This window comes from Malurus melanocephalus, unplaced genomic scaffold (assembly GCF_030028575.1).
Source record: "Malurus melanocephalus ecotype Western Australia unplaced genomic scaffold, MMel_1.1 scaffold_733, whole genome shotgun sequence".
NCBI classification, from domain to species: domain Eukaryota; kingdom Metazoa; phylum Chordata; class Aves; order Passeriformes; family Maluridae; genus Malurus; species Malurus melanocephalus.
The window spans coordinates 137,320-162,651 of NW_026623965.1; the positions used below are offsets into that span (position 1 = coordinate 137,320).

General features: G+C 42.8%; 1 protein-coding gene across 1 annotated transcript in view; it reads left to right on the forward strand.

The window, feature by feature from the left end:
• The window catches only part of GRIN3A (glutamate ionotropic receptor NMDA type subunit 3A), a 53,975-nt gene that overhangs the window by 1,119 nt on the left and 27,524 nt on the right, over nt 1-25,332 (forward strand). The window contains exons 2-3 of the mRNA XM_057384690.1: nt 10-381; nt 21,600-22,204. Of these exons, the coding sequence (XP_057240673.1) occupies nt 10-381; nt 21,600-22,204 (977 nt within the window). The remainder of the gene's footprint in view (nt 1-9; nt 382-21,599; nt 22,205-25,332) is intronic.

Below are 25,332 nucleotides of genomic sequence, written 5' to 3' on the forward strand. Positions count from 1 at the left end.
CGGCGGGCGGGGGACGGCGGCGGCGGCGGACAGCGGTGGCCGCCCCCCTCACCGCGGGACGCGCTGCTGATGGCCGTGGCCAACCTGAACGGCGTGCCCGGGCTGCTGCCCTACAACCTGTCCCTGGAGGTGGTGATGGCGATCGAGGCGGGGCTGGGCGACCTGCCCCTCTTCCCCTTCTCTTCGGCCAGCGCYTCGTGGAGCAACGACCCCGTCTCCTTCCTGCAGAGCCTGTGCCACACCGTGGTGGTGCAGGGGGTCTCGGCCATCCTCGCCTTCCCGCAGAGCCGTGGCGAGATGCTGGAGCTGGACTTCATCTCGGCGGCGCTGCGCATCCCGGTGGTCAGCATCGTGATGGGAGAGTTCCCCCGGCGGAGCCTGGTAAGGGCTGGGGGCACCGGGGGGAAGCGGCGGGAGGGYTTTGACACCTCGGTCCCTCCCTTCTTTGGCACCCTTTCCGTCTTTAGCCCCGGCTCTCAACCCTGTGGTGTTTGGGGACGAGCGTTCTCGCTGTTGGAAAGGCAGACGGAGATCGGTGGCACAGGCGAAGTTGTGGGCTCGGAGTCATTCACCGCGTTGAGYTGAGCCGGGAGCAGYAAGAAGGTTCAGGACACGGTTTGCRTATCCAGATTAGGTCGTRTGGGGGAAAGGAAAAAGGCAAACAAAAGCGCTAAATGCCTTTCAGAGTGTGTGTTACTGGTGTTACGCATAGCATGCGTGTGGGCTCTGTAGGTTGTTCGCCAGGTGATGCTTCTCAGGGAAAGTTGTTCAGTGTAACTTGGCTTTGCATCGAGCTGAGCTRAAGCAGGATTTTCTGTACTCATAGTTCACACAGTTCACGTGTCGCTGCCAGATCAGGTTTTTGCCAATTCGAGCTGCCTAGCTAAAACAGTGGAAACTGCAGCCCAGTCTTGCTGTTTGTGTTGCTAAAAGAGTAGAGGCTGGATTTTTCGTGTTTGACGGTCGTGGGCATGAGTAGAAGCAGCATCGGGAGCTAAACTTTACATCATGCAAAGATGGCAACTCAGTGTTACACATTCTGGAAAAAAAAGGTGATAGTACAGTATTTTGCAACTGTGTGTTTGATGCCAGGAATCACCTTCAGGTAAAAGAGTTGGATGGAAATGTACTATTCTGTAAGGCCTGTGCGAGGGAAGTCATAAGTAAAATGATACAAGCTGCCTTCCAAGTACGGGATTAATGGGTGTTTTATATAAAAAGAGGTAGCTCAAGTTTGCTCTCAAAATGTAATCTGAAAGAAAGGTTGCCAAGTGAATTTGCTTTGCAAAAAGCAAATGTAAACCACAGCCTGAGTCACTGCTAAGTTTCTGTGGGTTTGGGAGGTTTTTTTTCAGTTCTTGTGTGTTTGAATTGTGAGAGAAAAGGTAGAAAAAGAAAGTCTTTGTTAGGTATCTCCTAGTGTGACACTGAAGACCAGCTGTWTGCTGAATCTCAGAATGGTTTGGGTTGAAAGGAACCTTAAAGATGATCTGGTTCCAGCCTCTTCTACCAGACCAGGCTGCTCAGAGCCCCATCCAGCTTGGYCTTGAGMACTTCCAGGGATCCAGGGGCARCCACASCTTCTCTGGACACCCTGTGCCAGTGCCTGTCACCCTCACAGGGAAKGATWTATTCCCAATATCCCATCTAACCCTTCCCTCTGGTGCTTTGAAGCTGCTACACCTCATCCTGTCACTCTTGCCCTTGTCAAAATCCCCTCTCCAGCTCTTTAATTCACCTAGGTTTCTCTACCYCTRCCAAACCCAYGTAACTCAGGTGTCTCTAGATTTTTGCAGAAGCTCAGGGGTAATTCARTGCTGCAGAATTTTGTCATTGATGATGCCAGCAGCACCCAAATTTGCTGTCACATTTACCAGCCTGGCAACTGCAGTCACAATGGTGCTGGAGTCAACAGCAAAAGCTCCTCGAAGACCAAATCCTGAGCCCAGTATTTCCCTGCTYTGGCTGTTAGAATGATTTTATCTTCCATCTCAGGGAAAGGTCTAAGTTCACCCAAAGCTGCCCAAGTTCACAAGATATGTTTAACACATATGGCACAGGGTTAGGTTTCATTGCTGCTTTCCACAGGCTTCAAAGCTCCTGCTTAACTTTYAGATTTTCCTCAGCAGGCTGCCCAATGGATGGATCAGTGTGTCCAAATCAGGAATTTAAGCAGCCTTTAATTGGTATTTTCTTCAATGACAGTGAAAACAATGCCTGGCACTGAACAGAGTCTGTTTTTCTTCTGGCTGAGTTTAAAAAAAAAAACAAAAAAACAAAACAGGGGCTTTTTGGATTAAAAAAACCCCTCAGTTTTACTCAAAGACCAGCAGGTAATACGAGTGTGTTAATCTCTCAAGATACTCTTGGAGCAGCTGACACCTTTCTGAACACTTTTTTTTCCATACTTAATAACATGCCATTTTAAGGGTAATGCTGGAAGCAATGCTCCAGCAGCCTTACCTTGCATATTTCCTGGAGTTAAAAGATTTCCAGCAGCACGTTGGACCTGGCACTGACATGAAATGAAAACATGCCACACACCTGTCATATTCCTTTCTCTACAGACCCAGAGCTCCAGASTGACCTCTCCTGCTGACTGGCCACCTCCCACAGGGGAGGCAGCTGTRAATTACATCATTGTAGACGAGGCAGATTTTGCTGATAGGCCCAGCATGGAGATTTTCAGAGAAAAAAAGAAGACTGGTATCTAACCCTGCTGGCACTCGTGGCGTCACCCTTCCTGCTGATGCTTGGGCAGAGCTTCTTCCTTYCCACAAAACCACAGCATCACATCCTTGGGAGTGCCTGCATGTGCCTCTCTTCCAGGCAGGGACAGAAGCAGACCCAAAATTTGCTTGCCCTTGGAGAGGATTTAGCACTGTCTCCATGTGAAGACCAGGGTAACAAAGCCAGTGTTCACTGATGCTGTCTCATACTGCTTCTTCTCAGCATTCAGATCTTTTATTAGGATGGTTTTAGGATAATATGGTCAAGCAAGGTCTCATTTTCCACGTGACATCAGGACAGGAATAGACATGCAATGTCTCATTCTGCTGATGAATATTAACATTACTTCATACAGGAGTTTATAACATGCAAAATATTCACTGTAATCAAAAAACAATCAAAGCAAAGATTTGATCTTTGACCAGATCTTCCCTGACATGGCAAAAAGTAATGCTTGGAATGAAAAAGAAGATAAGGGTCCAGAACTGAAATACATTTCACTGATCCTGCCTGTGGTCTCTGTCGTGTTTGATGGCAGTAACATGTCAGACAAGTAGCATGAGAGGAAACCCACAGGTGGGCAACTTCATACCTAGACTACGTTTTCAAAAGCTTTCTGGTTGTTTAAGCATCTTTAAAAATCCACTGCTCGATAAATTCTAGTGCCCTGAAGCTAAAAAGAAGTGAAAAAAAGAGAGAGAGCAAACAATCTTTTTCCATGATGTTAACAATCAATCACAAGACAACAGCCATCACAAGATGTGGTGCAGAACTCATTCTCCCACAACAACAGCTTATCCTGGGGGTTCTGGAGTGTGTTGGCTTCAAGGGAGGCTACATGAGTAAAACATGACACACTTTTTTTTACTTTATATCACTGATTTACTTACTAACGTACACTAATGGTAAACCCAAGTGTTGCTGCGACCTGAAAAATGCTGTTTACTTCTCCCACTTTGCTGTCATTTCAGTGAATTTTCACGCTGGGTAAGCAAACGTAGAGATTTAACACTRTCATTCAGCAAGCCAAAGAACCTCTGGATTTCTTTGCTGCTAACTCAAATGCAAATTGCAGTGAAGCTTTGACAGCTCATTRTTTTGGAGACAGCAGCTCACAAGCACCGATGCCACTGAGGCAGGGCTTGTCACCTCATGTGTATGTTTGTATCAAGAGAAGCACTTTATTTTCTGATTCCAAGATTGCCAGCATCATCAATAATTTTCCCAGTGAAATGGTTCATGTTGAAAAAAATCAACATGAACCATAAATTGCTTCTAGTGCTACAGCACGGAGCTGGGAGTCTGGGAAGAGCAGCCTGTGATATCCATTTTGTTGGTGATAGTATCAGAAACACAGGGGAGGTCATGTTTGCAGCARTGTTCTCTGAATTAAGGGAGTATTTTTAGAGGGTTTCAGATAAATCAGAACCTCTGATGTCTGTTAACATGAAAAGGAATCTTTCCAGAGCAACYAAACAGAATAAAGTAATTGGAAATCATCAGTCCCTGCCAGTCTGTGCTTTACCTGGTTTCTTGAGGAGCWGCAGCTGCAGAACTACTGATGACTGCTATGACTTCAGAAGGGGTCAAAAGAATAAATAAACTCAATCAGAGTTCTAGGTTAAACTGAATTTTCCTTTCAAAAAGCAAGCTGAGCCTCAGAATAGATGCTGTAAAAGGAAACTGCCTATAAACATTTGGCTTTTTCATTTGTTTTTAAAAGAATGAAGTTGGTGGGTTTGGTTGGTTTTCTGGGCAGGCAGAAATCACAGCAAAGGGATGGAGATGTGGAGAAGCTTCTGCCCAACGGAATGCCCAAAGACCCTTTTTTTTCCTTTCCTCCTTGGAGCCAGAATTTCATTTTTGCAAGAAAGTGATTTCTGTTGGCTGGGGGAAAGAAAAGTTTTAATAATTCCATTTTCCAAGGAGAGAATGCARCACACCATGCTCTGGTAATTCAAACTGTCACTGCTAATCTGTCTTCATTCAGATGTTGGGATCTTGTACCAGGTGCTGTTTTGATGAGGGGATATGAGTTCAGTCTTCCCCTGTGGTCACCAACCCTCCTCACCTCAGCTCACGCTGAATAAAGTGTGGCACACGCAAAAATAACCTTTTGTGCACTTCAGGAGGGTTTTTGAGAGGGGCCTTGGGAGGAATTGAAGACAGAAATTGAGAGGATGTGCAAACAAATGCCCAAAATGCTTCTCTTCCACCAGAGAYCTCAGTGATAGTTCCTCTCTCAAGAATCTTTACATCTTGGAACAAAGAAAGGAGAAAAAAAACCCCCAAACTAGTCTATTTATTAGAGACTTTAAGGAGGATTTGGTTAATCACAGCTGCAAAAAATGCCTTTTCAGGGTGCAGAAAAGGATATTTTTACTTCAATTCTATCCTCTGGATCCTTAATTTTAAAGTCCTGTGAAGGRAAAATGAGCCAGAACTCCACTGGGACAGCACTCGTTCTGAGCTGGCCAGTAACAAGATTTTCTCATTCCTCATCCCATGCTGATTCTCTGCTGCAGGAAAAGCTGAGTTAACATCAAATTCAATGCCATACACGATGTTTATTTTGGGTTTGGCTCTTTTTTTTTTCTTTTCCTCTTCTGGGTGTTCACAAAACAATGTCTTCCTCGCTGCTAGATCTTTCATAACACACTGCACAAACTCCTGTCAGTGATGAGTGATTAAAATGTGACAGCGTTAAATCATTGATTATTACTTTGCTGAAGGACAGGCATTATCAGAAGAAACATGAAAGAAAACTTGGCTTAATCCACTAAGTAAAAATTATAATTTGGCCTAAAATAGGCAAATTTAAAGACAACCTGCTGTCAGATTCTATATGAGTACATAACTTACTGCACTGAACAGATTGTTAACAAAGAAAAGTAAGTTGGAGTATTGAGTATAATTTCTCAMAAGAATTTGTCCACAGAATCCAGAGAACATACCCCATCTTTCCACAAAAAATGGAAGCAGACCTGTGGAAACTAGAAAACAACCAAGGATTTTGTAATGTTTTATGTTGTTCAGCTTATTTCTTGTGACTAAATTAAAAGACTACTTGCAAAAGTTCTCACTTAGGGTATATTTAATAAATAGTTGTCTGTTTAATCGCATGAAATATTAAAAACATATAATGTTAGGACATTAGGCTGTGCTGGATCTAGCTACAACGTTAAGTCCTCAAAATGTTTATCTCATGTTCTATTATCTTCCTCCCTGGATTTCCAATTAATTTTTAAATGTGAAAGAAAACCAGGCCTTTATTTATTGTAATCAGCAGAAAACTGAAAAAACGAGTTTTTTTTTAAAAATACCTAAATTTGCGTTCCAATAAAGAATCAGACTGTAAAACCCATGTTTCTGTAGGTCTTACCAAAGGGTTTTTTTAAAGAGTGGAAGGGTTGTGTTCTCAATGTGATTGAATGAGAGAGCACAGCAGATCTCACTGCAATACAAATAGCTGTGCCTTGCAGAGTTCGTTCTGAAGAGCTGAAAGCATCCAGAGAAAAGAGGAGGAAGAAAACGAGGAACGGAAGCAAGAAAACTGGAAACATCACATGTCAGTGACGCAGGGGGAGGGAGGGAGAAAATAAGCTGAATTGAGAAGAGAAAGAAGAGCTGCCCTTCCCCATCTCTTTAATTTCTGTGTTTCCAGCAGCATTAAAAAGTGGGAACTGAATTTTGTAAGAAAGCACAGGACAAAGACCTGGGATCACCAAGCACAAAGAATGGCTTGCCCAAAGCAGGTTGAATTAAAAGGGCTGTCTTGAGCCCTGAGGCTAAGGATAGTTACTTACAGGGAGTACTGCTTGCCCAAAAAAAGCATTTTGCCCCCCAAAAATGCACTGTCTYCCCTGCAGACCTCTCAGGAAATTGATTAGACCAATATCTAGGAGGTAGTGATGGGAACAGGGATTATGTCAGAGTAAATACTAAGTGCCAGAGGGATGTCTTGCCAAGGATGGGAGGCCGTGGTGTGGTTTACTGGGATTAATGGGAGCCTTTTTTCAAATTTGATGCTGAGAATTGTGTTAAGTGTCCCTCATGATGCTCTGGGTCCCTGGGTCAGACGTCTGGTTAGGATTTCAGAGCACCAGGTTACTGGGATACCAGTGGGTACCCAGAAGGGATTTCCTGATAAATGGGAGCAGGTTCAGGCACAGSGACTTTAGGACTGGAGCTTTAGACATGAGTGACTGTTCTTTACTTCTGGTCTGGCCCTGAAAGGCTCCACATTTTCCCCCAAAACCCTGTCAATCAGCCAAATTGGTTCTCAGCACCACAGGGAAAGGATGTGCAGATGGTGGAAGTAGCAGGAGTGCTGGGAGAAGGATTTAAGCTTGAGTAGGCAGCGCTGATAGATGATTCATTTATTAAGGGAGTCACACTCGAGCAGAGCTCTGCTTCTTCAAGGGGCTCCTCATCAGAGTGACTCAGAGGTTCACAGCCTGGCCCCAAGTGCTTCACAGCTGTCACAGCAAGCTGGTGACATTGCTCCTGGTGATTGTGGACAGCCCCAGGAGGGACAGAGATGGACACACCAGTCACTGTTGCATTACACGCTGCCTTCGTGGGGCCTCACAACCAAAAATTGGTGTGCAGCTGGCCTTGAGGCTTGGATCTGGCTGCAGACAGGGCTCCACAACATCCCTCTGTCCAGGATTCATGTTCACCACTCAGAGATGAGCTCTGTGTGTGTCATCTCCCTGCAGTGTGGCTTCTCTGACAAGCATCCTGCATCCCTGGAGCGCAGAAATGCCCTGCTGGCACCAGCAATGCTCTGTGCCAGGCCTCTGAGCCTCTCTGATTCTCCCTCCTGCAGGGATGGTGAGCTGGGAGAGCCCCTCAGAGGGTGGTGGGAAGGTTTCCAGTTTGGAAAGGTCTGGTGTGCAGTGTTGGGGGTGGCTAAATTCCATCTGAAAGGTTTCAGCCTGGCTGGCTGCAGATGGAGGGGTGGAGGAGTGAAGGTGGGCACAGGTGCATCCTCAGCTGACTCTAAACCACAGTAAACGGGGAAATTACTGAGATCATTCTATTCTTGCTATTACACAGGAAAAATCAAATATCAGGGAGCTCAGAAGAGGCAGGCACCATTTTTTCCTTTCCTTTCTATGGTATTTTTATTACTCTTTTCTTCGCCGGCTTTCATCTGTGATGATACTTTTCAAAGCCTGTTTTACAATGTGGAAAGTATTTGAAATGGATTATAAAAATCTACGAATGTGCTGCACAGGCATATTTTAAACCCTTAGTATTCCCCTGAAGGCATGCTATCCCACTTGCAGCTTCTTTAAGACTCTGAAGGAAACRATTGCCCATGCTGTTCGTGAGACATTTTACAAGCCTTTCTAACTTAAGACAGAGTTAAAAGACAAGACAGATCTTCAAGCACCAACTGAGATCTTAAAAATGAAGTTTTGCATTTGTTGCAGAGAAAGAACTATTAGACACAGCAGATAATAACCAGAAAGAGCAGCTGAATTATGCACCAGGCTCTCTCARTGATGCCACTGATAAAGCAGTTGCATTACACTCAACTTTAATAGCACACTCACTCAAACTGGCTTAAAAAGATCTTTTTATTTTGCAAATCAGATGAAAAGTCGGTATCATTGAGTTCACAGCTTGATAATTTTCCGGTGCTATTTTAGGTGAAAGCGTAATTATTTATCACTTTCTCGTTTTGCAAGGCTCACTCATGTGCAACAGCTTTCTGTAGGGCAGCAGTTGAGTTTTCTGTACTCARTGAAAATACTAAAAGTGGGAAAAGCAGGTCTGCCCTTGGAGCTGCCCTCTTTTGAGAGCATGCTGAAAGTGTTTAATCTGTGATTTACATTGTATTAGTGGGCTTTTTCCACAGAACTGATTTTACCCCTACTTTGGAAGGGTTTAGGTRCCTGGGTTTCCTCTGCCTAAATTTTGTGTTTGATAGGTGGTAAACTATAGCAAGAGAGAACAAATAGATTCGCACTGTCAGCCTTGAGGCAAACTTAGGTAAATATAGTTAAAGCCAAAAGCATTGGTATTTTTTTTTGTTTAAGCACTGAGGCATGAAAATTTCAKCTGTCTCATTCTCCATCCCTGGAATTTTTGAAGGCCAGGTTGGATGGAACAGCCTAGTCTGGTGGAAGGTGCCCCTGGAATGGGAATGGGGTGGTTTTTAACATCATTCCCAAGCCAAATTATTTTCTGATTGTGAAAGTGTCTGCTGAAGAGCTCATAATCAGGGAAATGGTAAAACATGGCATCAGTGTTTGATCCTCAGAGATTCTGGGGAGAGAAAAAAACACCTGATAATCACCTCTTTAAAAGTTCCTGTCACAATTGTGTCRGTGTGGAAATAGGCTGGATGGGCTGGGGTGGTTAACAATACTCCTGTGGCATCTGATTAGGAATCTTGCATCAGCAGTCAAGGCAGGAAAGCCAAAATGATGATTATTCAGTCATCCTTACGATCGTCTTTTTATACACATGAATTATTTACATAGTCCAGGGTGCTTACAAGCTTGTTAATTAAAACCTGCCTTTTTCCCGTCAGTTACACCCCTAAGATTTCTTCAGAGCGTGTCACCCTTCTAATGACTTYTATTTCATGTTCACTACACCATGTTTTGTTCGAGATTACCTTCCGTTGTTTAAATGGAAAATCCCTCCGTGTGGAATACTCTTGGGAAAGGATTCCTTCACACTCAGAGTTTGTTTTAAGGGGGAGAGAGATGGGTGACGGCTCTGTTTTGAATATTGATGCCCAGAATCCCCAGGAATGCTCAAAACATTTTTTTTCAGATGCTCTGTTATCTGTCTACTCTTCCATTTGCAGTGTGACGTGCTCATTTCTTCCTTTCTTTATCTCTCCCACCCGTTCTTGCTCTGAGGTCCTTCCTTCCACCATAGGGTACTACAGATCCTGAACTCACAGAGCCTCTAAACCACAGGAAAAAAAAAAAAGKCTGCAAGGCTCTATTGTGATACAAATGATCAGCAACATAAATTGCTCATCACTCACTGTTCATCTGCACTGAAGAGCACCAAAAATAAGGCACTTATTTATAAATAGCTCAGCCTGCTGGATTCCAGAGAAACACACGGTTTCGTTATCTTCCCACCATTTTGACAGTGCATATAAATATGTAAGTGTGGTTATGTGGAAGTGAGCTGTGCCACGATGTCCCCCCGGGGTGTTCACAACCCCTACGGGTTCACAAGTGGCAAATTTAGAGCCGTGGTGGGATGCAGCCGGTGCCACATGATCGGCAGAAGGAAGGGGCTCTGTTTGGCAGARGATGGGGGCTTGCTGCCCTTGAATTCCTCCCCTGAAGTGTACTTCAAGAGGAAAACGAAGCGAGAATTCACAGTGAACAATACATCTGATAATAAAAGACTTTTTTTTTGTCTTCCTGCCTGAAAAACACCTGAAATTTCTGGAACAAGCCAGAAAAAAAAGGAGTGGCAGCATCCCAGAGCCTTCCAAAACATCTGTAACATGTTCCTTTTACTTCCTTTTACTTCACTAGCTTTGAGTAAGGACCACTTTGACATACAGTTTCGGTTGTTTAACTAAGCCCATGGGGTTTTTTGTTTTCCCAGTCCACTGAACACAGAAATTGGAGMTACACATGGAATCTGGAACTTGCAAGTACTGCAAGTGTTTGGTTTTGCTGTGCATTTCCTATGAGCATTTGTCCTGGTGTAATCTGATTACTGAAATGTTCATGAGGAAGGGAGAATGTGCGTGTTGAGGAGAACAAGAACAGCTGAAGTGAATCATTTTGGTTGTCTGAGTGCCTGCATGCTGTTTCTGATGCAATTGGCATCATTAAAAAAAAAAAAAAAGGAAAAGTATTCAGGCTTCATTTAAGTGTGGCATTGCTTAACTTTGAATGAGGAATTTGTCCATCAGGATCGGTGGATTTGTTGCTGTGATACTAAAAATATATTCATAAGTAAACTTCAGACTTCTGTCAACTCTAACCTTTAATTTTACCTGAATTTGGTTTATTTTCACCAGAGAGTTCCTGCTTCGCTTAAAAACCTATAGAAAACCATTTACTTACTATGATCAAGAATAATTCAGACAATTCATCTTTTTGTGGATCCATATTATGCCAGCACTATGAGAGCAAATGCGTGTCTTCTGAGAGTCGTACAAAATTACTACGATTTTATTGGAGAATAATAAGCAGCAAAATGGCTTATTATTGTCAGTAAGAAGGGGAGAAATGATTCTGCAGTCTGACCACTGAACAGAGGACTCAGATGGGAAATTCAGTYCTCTTCAATGCAGTTAAAACCGCAGGAAAATACACTGGGCCGAGTAGTGGAATAGCTGCTGGTGTGCCAGTCCAGGCRTGAAGAAGTCCAGCTGTATTTCTCTGCTCTGTCAGAAGTCTCCTCTGGAGGATTACAAGTTGCCAGGGGATGTCAGAATTATCCATGACACATTGTCTGTCTGTCAACAACCATCACCTGACATGACAGCGATGTGGTTGTGACCGAAAATGTTGTGTGGTGCTGTGGCATCCACGCTTCTCRTGAGTTTTGTTTATCACCCCTTTGCCTGGGACCCCTGCCCTGGTTTTACAGTCAATCTGTGCTCAAGTGTGCATAAAATCCTCRGTCACCTGAAGGCTGCTTCTCTTCCTGAAAAGACAAGCAAACCTTTAACAGCAGATCCTGGCTTCTGTGAGCCTCCCTCTGTTGCTTTTATTCTCAYTGCTGGCTCTCAGTWTCACTCCAGTSTGCCAGGTACCTCAMRGAGCACTTCTGGGKTATCAAAGCTTTATTGCAACAAAAYTCAATTCAGCCTACAGTTTATCACCATCTTTAGTTCCACCCCAGGTCACTGGAATGTGTGGAAGTGCAAWTCTGCACATTTCTGCAATAGCTGTRGTGCATTCCCCATCCCTGGAAGTGCTCAGRGCCAGGTTGGATGGGGTTTGTAGCRGRCTAATCTGGTGTAAGGTGTCCCTGCCCACAGTAGGGGATGGAACCAGATGGTCCTTAAGGKCCCTCCCAACCCCAAACCATTCTGGGATTCTCTGTCTTTTGGAAAACTGACCAGGACTTGTGCCAACACCACGCAAACTGAAACGCGGAAAGAAGAAAAATCCCGATATTCCCATGCCGTCAGGGAATATCCGCTTTTTTGGTGACTATTTTYGTTGGAGGATCTCTCTCCCTGAAGCAGTACCGTTTTCCTGCAGAGAGAGACAGCAGTCTGTGTGTTCTTGCCAAACTCTTGGGAGCGGTGATCTGTCATCCCTTCCTCTCAGGTTGTCTGGGGGAATTAGATACTCCTCTGCAACACTCCCCCTTGTTGGGGAGCGTCAAAACGGTGCCAGGAATAGCCCAGGCGAGTTCCTCGTCCCCAGGCTTTGGTTCAGCAGACTCTGCAGAGTCATCCTGGATTATTTGCAAGGGGATGGAGAGGCGCACGAGCATCTCGCGGAGATGAGTGAGACGCGACGCTCCCGTGTTGTGTCGAGAGGCGTTTTCCCGTGTTAAACTCCCGGGGCGCGCCTCATTTTTTCTGGTTCTTACCCTCTCCTTCAGGAGGATACAATCACCCACTCAAGGAGCAGAAATAGTGCATGACTAACTATGTCACGGAACAAATGATTAACACTAAGTAGTTTGTGCGAGCTGTTTGCAAACAATCCACGTGCCGACAATTACGCCGGAGCGATTTTGTGAATACCTAACTCGGTGTGTTTTGCATAACTCGAGACCGGCTCCCAGATCATTAAATTCATAACTTCTTGTCTTGTTTGCTAAATTCATGAATGTCATTATTTCTTCTAGCCCATGGAGCTGGCGGGGTGCTAGACTTGACTGTGTTAATTAGGTCTTGGACTGGTGAAGCTGTCAGAGGGATGGGGGCTCTGATGGCTGAGGAGCTGTTTAGGAGGAGTCATATCTGCTGTGTTTTTAGGGTCTGCACGTCTCTTGTAAGTTAATTTTAAAGTTTTTTAAGTGCAGAGGAGGGCAGGCTGTGCAGGCAGATCCATTAATGCTTTCAGATTTGCAGTGATACAAATAAAGATGCTGTTCCCCCCAGCCACACCCGGAGACCCCCAGACCAGACAAGAGTTTATGGATTCATTTGGTTCTGAATGTTTGGGAACCTTCTGACTCACAGGAATGTGCAGCCYAAGCAGGTCCTAAAGCTCAAAGCTCTTAATGAAGGAACTAAAAGCCCAGTGTACTTGGATAATGATGCTCTACAACGAGTGTAGTGGTTTTTCAGCCACAGAGTTTTGCAATTCCAGTGTCAAAACCTAGATTTTGCAGGCTTTTCCTGTAATTTCCATGCTGCAAAGCATTCTTCCCATCAGTAATATCCAGGCTATTAAATTTGTTCTCATAAACAAGGCCCAGCTCCTTTTAACCTTGCACAACAGTTTTTTTTTTTTTTTTCCATTTCCCCCTCATGCAGTGTAAGCTATCAGTGCACATAAGTTTTTCCATCCCAAATAGATAGGATGAAGAGCTTTCTTTGCAAAGAAGTTAAATTGGTCTTCAATTCTGTCTCAACAGTTTTTCCACCTGCTTCTCACTAATTTTTTTTTTCTACAAATGTATTGAACTTCCCCCCTCCCATGGAAGTTCTTGCCTGGCAAGAGCAGTATTCTCTCTGAGTTATTTATGGACAGACATTTATGCTTAAAGCCTGAGTTACCACTGCTCCACTGGATCAAAACATGATTCAAAGGAGGGATTCATATTCATAATTCATGTTTCACTGTGCAAGTTTTGTGCAATTGCTTCATTRTTGGTGTAAATGACCACGATGGGTGCAGAGTTAAACGAAACCGGTGCAAGTTTTTGTGTGTAGCAGGGAGGTGAAGGTGTTGTGCGTTTTCTGTCAGGCATTTAGCTGAGCCCAGAAGATTGAGTCACAAGCAGGAGCTGTAAATGTTCCTTTGATGATCCTGCACTTTATAAATCACAGAATAAGGTAGGRATGGATGGTGATTTTTGACATGTTCTCCCAAACCTCTCCATAATACTGGCTGTAAACTGCTTTCTGCCCTCTGAGGTACCTGCTGCAGCAAGGCCTCTTTTCATCACTGTAWCCAGGACAATTTTGGAATACAGTAGACCATCAGTAACTTGCTTATCCCCTTAAAACTAATGAGGAAATCACAGTACCCAAATGCTGACAGAATGGGGTCCTGATGAGGTGATTTCCAGGGGGACACACTTGGAAGGACACACCAATGCACCAGAACAGTGTAATGGTGCAAATACCCTAGCTATTTAACACAGAAAATAAATGCCAGTTACTTCCCATATTTTTAACATATTGAGGCAGTTGTGTCTAGCACAGGAAAGATGTGGATATTCGAGCCTTAGATCGTGCTTCTGGCAAAACCCTGTTTATTCTCCAAGATGTATCATTTAACCTATTGTTTTTTGTTTTGTTTTTTTTTCTGTTTTTCCCCTCTGCTCCCTGCCTGTGTGAAAGGATTGCTCAGCTTCTCTATTCAACAGATGCCCCTTCTTCCTCCTCCACCTCCTTCTCCTCCTCCTCCTCTCCCCATGTGTGCCTGGTAACGGGATCTGTGCAGTCACACACTTTTGTGGGTCGTTGCTATAACGCTTTATTGGAAACTCAAAAAACGCTTCTGCCTTTGGGGGCGGGGGGTGGGCGCCTCCCAGTTGCAGGATCCTACCTGATTTTGTGGTTTGCACGCTCACAAAAAAGCAATTTCTGCCAAACTTCTGCACGGTGTGCTCATCTTTCCGGTTTTTGGTTTGTTGATGACAATTCTTTGAGTGGGGCATTGAAAGTAGGGAGTGGTTGAAACATTTGCTGCAGGTGGGAGCCACCAGGTTTTGGAGCATTTTCAAAAGTTCAGATTCCTGCCTGGCGTTAAAAGGTGGTAAAAATGCAGCTGAGGACCTGACAAATATCACAACTCTGAGTTTATTTTGGGTTTGCCCCATGCTGAGGAAGGTGGCATCGCTGCCTGAGTAGTGAAAGGTACCCAGTGAGCTGAGGTACCCTCTGGTCATCATTCTGGCCTTCAGCTGGACATTTGAAGTCCACTCAGGACAGCACATCCCAGTGGCCAGTCCCCTCRGTCATCTCCCTGCATCCCATCACATGCAGACTGTGTTTGTTTTTAAAACAGATGTTTGAATTTATTTCTCCCCTTGCTTGTCCCATGCCCCGAGAGCCAATTTAACTTTTCTTTCTAATTTCCAATGTTTCTAATTAAATSCTCGGTGTATTAAATAAGAAACCTCAAGTGAAGTTGTTTAAATTCTGATTCTGATTTCAAGCCAAGCCACGTACACCCAAGAATTCACCTTAGAGCCGTGTTTTTAATGCCTAGCCTCAGAAAGATGAACTACTAACTTAATCTACCCTGGCCTCATTTAATAGAGTTAAGAGATCAGGCTTTGCAAGCTTAATTCTCAGCTTTCTTTCATACAAAAAAAAAAAATCAATATAGAACAAAATGCCCTTGTAGCTAAAATTAATCCTGTGAAACATGCCTGGAGCAAGGCCCAGCAGAAGAGGATGCGATGATGAGCTGGTTCTGGCTTTCTGAGGAATGGGACATGGGTCAGCATTTAATTTCCCCTGCTGCATATTGCCACAAACAGCCATCATTTCAGGGTGCTCCGTGCTTGGGTATTTCTGTGACATCTGCAGAGAAAAGGAAACTTCTCAGGTGAATATAATCTAATTGAATTAAATGCCAGGTGCTAACACCAGGTACATCTCAGAAAGGGCAGCAGCTGCTTTTGTGGGATGGGACTGGATCCTTTTACCAACACAGAATGAATCAATCTTCTCCATACTCTTTTATCCTGCTTTTCCTTCCAGAATTAATTTCTCTTCACACAGTCACCGTTTGGCTCATGCCAAAAAAGTCATACAAAAAGAGTACTCACAGCCTGTCGTGCCACTGAAAAATCAGCATTTTCCAGCAATATGCTGCAGTGTGTCCATCTCACTGATGAGAAGATGGAAGCTGCTGTAGCAGGGCAAAGATGGGAGGGCTTTGTGCTGAGAAACCTGGCAGGGGTGACATGGCAATGTGCATCATAATGACAGCCCTGGCTGCCAAATTCTCTGTCAGCTCTTGCGCTGTGTTAGCAKTGCTCCTCAGGAGCAAATATTGCACTCAGTTAATGTGAGCTTTAGAAGCCCTTTCCATGTGCAAAGCCAGGAATTCTTTGTTGGCCTAATTGAGGTCCTGGTGGTGTCAGCAGAGCAATATTGTCGGTCCCAGCGATGCAGGGGAATTACACAATTGCTACGACTCGTTCTCAGTAACAGCACAGTTCAAAATGTCATTTTTGGAGTTCCTCTATCTCTGGAATCATCCTCTGGATTCACAAAGCTATTTTAGAAAGACAGAGCACGTGTATCTGTGGTTTTTTGGGGCGTTGGGGGTTGTGACTGGCAAGTCATCTGTGTTCCGGGGTTTCTAAAGGCAGGAGCATTTTGCTGATGGTGAGAGTTTCTCCCACTTTTGGTCTCTTCTGAGTGTTTTTTTTATGCTGTCTGTGTGCCTGCTATGTTTACTTACCCATTCCTCATTTGTTTGCAGTTCTACCCYATGTCCCCATTTTTAGTAATGTGGTACATTTTACGTTACCTTGTGCTACCACTTTGGGGGATCCTTGATAAAACCCTGTTTGGCTTTTTTAAATCAGCCTTCAAACTCTTATTTCTTGATAATCCCAACATTTTATTCCTGCAGCCTGATCACAGCTGTATCTTTGATCTGGGGTTGTCAGTATTCACTCTGAAAGACTAATGAGGGTTCTTCCATTAGCAGGAATACACAAATGGTGCACTGGTAGCTGCTTAAATGGTTTTTTCCTCAAAGTTAAACCAGCACCACTRGTGTGTTATTACCACAATTCCTTTGCCAACAGAGCCTTGCGCTGTAACACCTCAAATGTGAGGAGCAAGGAGACAAATCTCAGGTCTATTTGTATTGGCGACCCCGTGCCCTTTTTTAAACTATAAAGGTGAACTTTAGGGAAGGAAAAACTATTCTCTCTGTTGGATCTGTATGAAATATTCTTTAYCAAACTTCAAATGTTGAATTTTATTTCTTCTTCTTCTGCTGGAGCAAAGAACACCTTGAGGTTTTTTAAGTAATATTACTTTAGGATAATTTATAAGTGGCTATTCAGATAAATAATGGGCCCTACTTTCCAAGAGCAGCTGAAAGTTCGTATTTTACATTGCCTCTTTGACCTTGTGAAGAGCTCAGCATATTCAGAATAGTTTGGAGTATTTCTGTGTAGCATTAGGGATGCTAAGCGACCTCAAGTCATGTCTGTCTGGTCTAATAAAAGAAATAATTTTCAAGACAAACTAAGTTAAGACTTAATTTAAGCTAACTCCTGTGGTATAGTGATTTTTAAAATCAACAGTAGTGCATTTTTAGGGCTTGCATGTAAGCATTGCCTGGATGGATGCCAGGCTTTTTTTGCTTCAGGAGTCAGGAAAGCTCTGGCTATCCTAAGATGGCTTTTCTCTTTCAGAAACTTTTGAACCATCTGCAAAAAAAAACAGTATTTAGTGCAGGGACCCACCCTGTTCCAAATTATGGTCTTGGTCAAAGAAGGGTGTGTACGGACACCAATGGACAAGGCATGRAAAGAGGAATTCATGGCATCACGTTGATTGGTTTTTGGTCCAAAGCGGGGATTTTCTTCACCAGAATAGCAGAAGTGCTGAGGGCAGAGGAGGTTTTTTTGCTGGGCAGGGACTGGGWTGTGCTGCAGTGGGAGCACCTCAGCAGCTGATCAGGAACGGGGGCAGACATCCCACAGTCTGTCAGCTGCCAGCACAAACTCCTTCTGGAATTATTGCCATTTCAGCACAGGCAGAAGACATTTTTTTAAAAAAAAAAAACCTAAAAACCAACATTTTGTAGTGCCTTTTCTCATTGCACAAAATAAGGAAGCAATAGGCGTGCCCATAGATTTTAAAGAGCTGGGTTTTAGACTTAAATTTTCAGATTTCAACCATGGAAAAATAAAGAGTCTTCCCAGCTTTTGAATCTGTGGCATGAGCTTGCTCACAGCTGCTGTTGAGCTCTGTTTGTAGAGCTGTGAGTCCCCACAGTGGCACTGCAAGCCAGGAGGGTTTTTTCCTTCAGTGAAACTTTCTCTGATGTAATTACATAGCCCATTCTCTGTTTAGTTTTTCTTTTCATAAACGTATGTTTATATATAAGCATTGCATTTGCGCCCAGCAGTCAGAGGGGAATAATATTTCCTGTGTGTTGTTTACTTTTAGGCAGTTAGCAAAAAAAAAGAAAAGGAAAAAAAAAAAAAAAGCAACGTTCACATCTATGCTTTTAATTCTGCTAATGAAGCTGTTATAATGTCAAATAAAATGTCACCGTGGCCATGCCTAATTAGCATTACAAATTCGGTTGAAGAGATAAATGACCAGATCCTTCAGGGTGCAAGTCAGCCCAGCTCCGGGCGCCTGCGCTCGGGAGATTTACAAAGGATGGGTCTGCAGACTGGGGAAATGGAGGCTGGAAAATGCTGCATTAATGGAATTCAAATTGKTAAACTAACCTGCTCTCTCAGGTGTCTCAAGGAGTGGGGAAAAAAAAAAAAACCTGTGAAAACTGCTCTGTTTTGGGATGCAAAAAACCAAATCAGTTGTTTGCAGTCTCTGCTGATGGACGGGGGAAGAGGCACATCCAACCATGTAAAGCTTAATATTCCATGAACAGTTTGGTCCAGAGCCCACTGAAAGTCAGTGGAAAGACTGTCAGCATCTGATCCAAAGGCAATTAGTCAGAAATTAAGGATTCGAGGCTTGTTCTTTGCCGAGTAAACACTGTAGTCAGGTGGTCACGGCTGGTTTATAAAACAGGAGCTGGTGACGTCCAGTTAAAAATTGAGCACTCGTGGAAGGAGAAGCACAGAGGATGTTTCATGTGTAAATGCGAGCACATGTCTAAAAATAGATAATAATTGGCATTATTCAAATAAGCTTTAATTGTCTGTTTGCGTAATTTTGAAGAAAAATTGAGGCAAGTCATGCCATCTTTAACAGAAGCCTGAAGTCGAAGTTAAACAAATTAAAACTGAATGTCTGTATGGGCTTTAATTTTTTTTTAACTGGAACAGTCAAGCTCCACCAATTTCCAAGATGGAGTTTGCCTCAGAACTTTAATAAGGGTGGAGCACAGTTCAATACACAGATGAAATCTCATAAATCTCTTTTCCATGATAACTGCAAAGTTATGCACATCTAAACTATAATTTCAGTTGTCAGAAACCATCGCTACCAAATTACACTGTCTCAGCAATTACTGCTGAGTGATTTAATAAACAATTTGTACAAGTTCCTCATTAAAAAGCGGTAATTGTTGACTTTAAAGGAAGACAGATCACTTAAAAAAAATACATAAAAGCATTAAGAACACTGTAGTATCAAAGGCTGTATATTGAAATGTGGCTTCTGTGTATTTTTTTGCCAACTGCAGCCTACATAGGAATTGCAAATAAACCTTTCAATATACAATTAAGAAGGCATTAAATCCAAAAATCTCCAAGCAAGCATTCCTCTCCCTTGGTCCCAGTACAAAGGAAACATTGATTACTTTTCCTCCCCAGCACCTACAGGGGTGTTTTCATGGTGTGCAGGGAATTAGCTGAAACCTAAGCAGAAATAATGCCTGGTGAATKAATTTTATATCTGCTATTGTATCAGAAAAAAACCCGGGGCAGATAATTTTGTAAAAAAAGGTTTCTGCTTTTACTTTATCTTGGACAGAGAGAACAAGAAGACAAATCCTTTTTACTCCCAACTATCTGCAGTGAGAGAAAAACTAGAGTTAATTTACCTAATTATCTCATAACCTCAGAAAAAAATAAGGTTTGTTGTGATTCAGTTTGCAGGGACTTGTTTATTCAAAGCAGCTTCCCAAGCTTGCCATGCACAGTGCTTCATTTCCCTCCTGTATTTTAATTAATAGGAGATGTTTTCCAGCAGAGAACTCAAGAGATTCTGCACAGGTTAGCTCCTTGTTCACTGAGTAACTTGTCCTTTATCAAAGAGTCATCCCTCTTGTGTCTTGCTGGCAGTACATGATGTGCATCGATCGTGGACAGCGATCCGTTTAATTAGCTTGTTCATGTGTCTGGGTTTAATAAAAAAGGGCAAATAAAAAAAAAGGGCCACAGGTACCAAACGCAAGAGATAAGGAACTGAAAACATCTTCAATTACAGCATTCTTTTCATCAAGCCCCTGAATTTAAACTATCTGGAAAACAGATGATGAGTTCATGTAACTGGAAATCAACACAATGGGAGCTTGCTGCTTATAAACAGTGCATAGCTCTTCAGTTGTTTGGTTTTTTTTGTCATTTCAACCCTGACATCTGTGTTGGAGAGCCCAGGGTTTTATTTAGTGAAACTAGTGTAAATTGACCAGTTATCTTATTATTGCAAATTCAGAGTGATGTTTCTCCATGCAAACTGGAGCCTGTTTTTAACACTGAAGTGCTTTTAGAGCCAAAATGACATTTTATRTTTGAAAACATTTGGTCCCTCACATGAAGCACATTTGCTACTGAGTGATGTAAGAGAAAGGTGAACAGTGTTTAGGAACATAATGGATAGAGAGATAAAATCCAGGTGCCTGACAGGCTAAGATACAAGATAAGATAAAATTTGAGTGGACCTGAATAYAGACAAATGCTGACATAAAGTCACGACAAAGATCTGACAGAGCAAAAGATGCGCTGGAGCAGGAATCACATTTTTTGTACAGTCTCATGCCTGGAAATGAACCCCAGTGTAAAGTGATACAATGTCTTTAGGAAACCTACCCTGAACACTGTCAAATTCTCAACTAAAAGCAAAAGTTGTAGTAGTATGTGGTATGCTAACTGAAAGCCTGGTAGAAACATTTAGGTAGGGCAGAGAATTATTTCATGGCACAGTGCCAGAAATTGCATGGATTTTCAAACTTCTCAAATTCTTATTAAAACTATAAAAAAAAATTAACTTTATTTCTGGGACCAGGGAAGGTTGAGGAATGAGAGTAAGGGAAAAGAGTGGTTCAAATAAAAACAAATACTCATCTTCAGAGAACAGAGGAATTAACCTCAAAGCCTTCCTCCTTTAGCAGAAAAGATAAAGTCAAGGGCAATGATGTTGGGAAACATAATGGGTTAAGTGCAGTAACMTCAATGACATGGAAAAAATAGATATGGAAAAAATATTTATCAAGTATTTTCCAGCTCAGAAATCACAGCCTGCATATCTCAGCCTGTTGTGCATTCGGTAACTTGTCCTGTGTTGTTGGCAGAATACGATGTGCCCTGATTGTAGACTGTGATCCATTTCATTAGTTACTCATATGTCTGTGAAAAATCCCCCAACTACAGGAAAAAAAAAGAAAAAATAAGCTGTAATAAAAAGAACTGAGGGGTTTTCTTCATGTTTTCTTATTGTTTACTAAAGAACTTTTCAGCATCCACTTGTGGATGGGGTCTGAACTCAAGCAGTAAGGAAAAACCTTCTCATCTGTTATGTGAGCAGGGAAATCTTTGCTTGAGGATGCTTAGAAATCCAAAAGGACAAATGGGCAGAAAGAAAAACTGCCCAGATACTCAGATAATCTCAGAGGCAGCCTCATTAATGACTGCTGCAGTTGAGTCAAACTAGCAGAGGAAGCCCATGAATCACAGCCCTTTTAAGCTGCATGGCTATAAATTTTCCTGTTTCTCACACAGTTCTGTTGATTGGCACATGGTTACTTGGAGCTAAAGGAGTGCATAAAAATTAATCAGACTCATTAGCTTGTGCCCAGCGTTTTTCTGATCATTGTCTTTCATATTTTTAACCACAGAACCCCCTTCACCTGCAAATGAGTTTAGAAAACTCGCTGAGCTCCGATGCCGACGTCACTTTCTCCATCCTCGCCATGAACAACTGGTACAACTTCAGCCTGATGCTGTGCCAGGAGGAGTGGAACATCACGGATTTCCTCTTCCTCACGCAGCAGAGCTCCAAGTTCCACCTGGGATCCATCATCAACATCACAGCAAACCTCACCTCCACCAGCGACCTTCTGAGCCACCTGAGGTTTTACCTGGAGAGCATCAAAGACACGACGTCCACCATGGTGATGTTCGGCTGCGACATGGAGAGGACGCGGAGGATTTTCGAGATAACCACGCGGTTCGGGGTGATGCCTCCCGAGCTGCACTGGATTATTGGGGATTCACAGAACGTGGAGGAGCTGAGGACAGAAGGTTTGCCCCTCGGTCTCATCGCCCACGGCAARACCACGCAGCCGGTCTTCGAGCATTACGTGCAGGATGCCATGGAGTTGGTAGCCAGGGCTGTAGCAGCGGCCACCATGATCCAGCCTGAGCTAGCTCTCATTCCGAGCACCATGAACTGCATGGACACAGATGAAAGGAATATCACTTCAGGGCAGTATTTGTCAAAGTAAGTTTTCCCTTTCTTTCTTTTTTTTCCTTTTTTTTTTTTTTTTTTTTTTTTTTTTTTTTTTTTTTTTTTTTTTTTATTTGTTTTTTTTATTCTTCTCCTTAAGTAATATTTGTTGTATGCAAGAAAAATAATTTTTAACGTATGAGTGGAAAACTTGTATGTTCTTTTTTGAAAATAAGCAATAATGTTTTGTCTAAGTATGCGAATTCATCAATTTATTTACATCCAGCAACTGTTGCATATTTTCCCCTCGTTACAACTGGTTTTTAAGTTAAAGATTTTGGGCAGAGTTGGGATAAAAGTTCTTGAGGCTTTTTGGTTTTGGTTTCTTTTGAAAAACRTAATTTTTTCTTCTCAAAACACAACCAAGACCCCAAAAGTTCCTTAGTCCACTCATCCATTCGGTGTCAAAACCTCCCTTTTTCCAAAAAGTCTTGGGAAAGAAACACTGGACTGACTCGCAGTACCCCCAACGACTTGTGATGTTAATTTTGCCTCATTATTCTGGATATTCTGACTGGATCATACCTGAAAAGTAAAACTCAGCAGGAGTCTTCTGAAAGTAACAAGAGGAGAGCAGTTTTATGAACAGGCTTTTAGAGGTTTGAGGAAGGGATAAAGGAAAATGAAAGCAAAAAGAAAACAAATGTATTTATGGGAAACAAATTAATACAAATGTATTAATGGAAAACAAATGTATTAATGGCAAACAATTCATCATGGATGTGGGTGTGTGATCTTCAGCCCCCTGAGGATTACAGTGCCATAATTCACTGTCCATTCCTCTTACAGTGAGATTGATTCCCTCCTCTGCTCTTGCCTGCTCACGGGAGAGTCCTTGTTGGTGGAACAAGGCATTAAAATTTCAAAGCCTCATCTTGCCTTATAGCTTTAATTAGTCTTAGAGCTTTAACTCTGCTTCTTGGGGTAATTCCACCAGCCTGCTTCTTCATAGGTCCGTAAAATCACAGAATGGTTTGGGTTGGRGGGGACCTTAATTCTGGCAGTCTGAAGCCATTCACTCTCATCCTGTCAATAAAAAGTYCCTCTCCATCTCTGTTTGGAGTCCCTTTAGGTACTGAGAAGCTACTATAAGGTATTCCAGAGCCTTTTCTTTTTCCCTTGCCAATTCTAGTCCCCTCCCCAAAAAGAGATGTGTAATGACCAAACTATCAAGCTTGAGAGAAAATAAAATAATTTCGTTCACTCATTCTTAAATAGATTACAAAGATCTATTTGCTGCTGGAGGGTGTAGTACTGCTAAAGATCCAATGAGCAGTTCTTGTAGCAAAGCACACGAGAAACAAACAAAGCTGAAATGATCAAATGACACATTTTGGACCCATTGTTCAGACTGGAGAGACTTTGATAAAGCTTTCATGCAGTTATCACGGACTGTCAGCGTGAATGTCAGCTCCCATATATTGACACAGCATCAAGAAAACTCATTCAGCTGTCACACTCRAAGATCTGGCCCTTCACCTTCTGAAATTTGTGCAGACTGTCTTTTCCACACACTGGATCTGTCAGCAGCCCTTCCGAAAAAGCGCCGCTCGGATACTGCCAGCGTCTCTGTGCAATACTTGTAATTCCCAAAGATTCACTTCAGAGATTTTCTAGCTTAAGGAGCCTAGTCAGAGCCTCTTATCTGYTTCCTGAAGTTATCAAGTAAAGGAGTTTTCAGTTGAAGTCCCTGGCATGAGTTCCACTGGTGCTGCTCGCGGCGCATGCAAATGCTCGGCAGCCGCAGCTGCTTGCGTGCGAAGCAAAATGTTGCTAAATCGTTTATTTTGATTCATGTTCTGTCACTGGGAGAAACACAGAACACGCAGATCAGCAGCCAAGGTGAGCCACCAGCTCGATGAGGKGCACATTGGAATGAAACTGAATCTCYCAGRGTCACAGGACAGGTRCAGAGGGCTCGTTCTGCCCTCCTGRCTGTGCTGATTTCRGGGWTCGSTGGGCAGCGATTYCACYGCTCTCATTCCACCTCCAAAAAATTAATCTAACACATTATTCCTTCAATTACTCCCAAAGTTCCTGCTCTGCAGCATTCTCATGCCCAGGTCATGCCATATTATCAACATGGGGATTAATTCATAAAAACTTYGCTGATTCTACGTGAGGACTTGTCTGACTCAGTTTTGGCAATTTTATGAGTTGCTCRCAGTCTTTTGTGCAAAACTCCTAAAAAAAAAATTGTGAGTTGCTAACAGTCTTTTGTGCACAACTCCTAAAACAAAAATGTTCATGCAGGCCCATCTACACACATGGAATGGTTTTAATGTTACTGCCACAGCGATGGCTTCAGCCTCTACGCCCAGCAAGGCTTGTAAAGAAGTTGCACATTTTTTTTACAGAGACTGAGGGAGATAAAAGTAAGAGAGAGATAAAACCCAAACAAGTTTTATGGGCACATAAACCTGCCTTTAGCACTGAAGATTGCCTGCTCCCATAAACTTTGTCTTGATGGTGTTTACATACACAAACAGGGGAGTTACACCATCAGATAGGAGTCTTGGGTTAGGAGGAAAGGAGGGGACAAACAGTGGCAGGATTTAAAAAGGAAAGGATTTAAAAAATGGAAACCACATTCATAGCTTACATGCATTTATATTTATAAACAGCTATCTGCCTTTTCAGGTGTGGTCTCCAGAGCCAGGCTAACACATGTACAGATTTTCTGCAATTATTGCCTGTATCACCTTTCTCAAAAATCAATTTATTCAAAAGAGATCTTTATAAGAAGAATTATGAGGYTGCCTCAGAGAAGGCTGTTACACACAGGACAACACTCAAAATTAAAGCACTTACTTTCCTAAATTTACCTCTGCAAAGGGCAAAAATTGGTATGACCTTGAGACTTGATCAGTCCAACTGCTGGAACCCCATCAAAAATCATCAAGATTCATCTAAACAAAAGGTAGAGACTGGACAGAAGTGTGCATGTGCACACACTTGCAATTGATTTACCCTTTTCAAATCAGTTAAAGGTTATTTTTTATCCCCTGTAACTATTGATAAACAGTTAACACTGCTTAAAAGTTTATGTCTYCCCTATTGAGGCTGGAGTGACAGCCTTTATACTTCTTCCAACAGTTACTTCCACCTAATTCTTGGGGCTA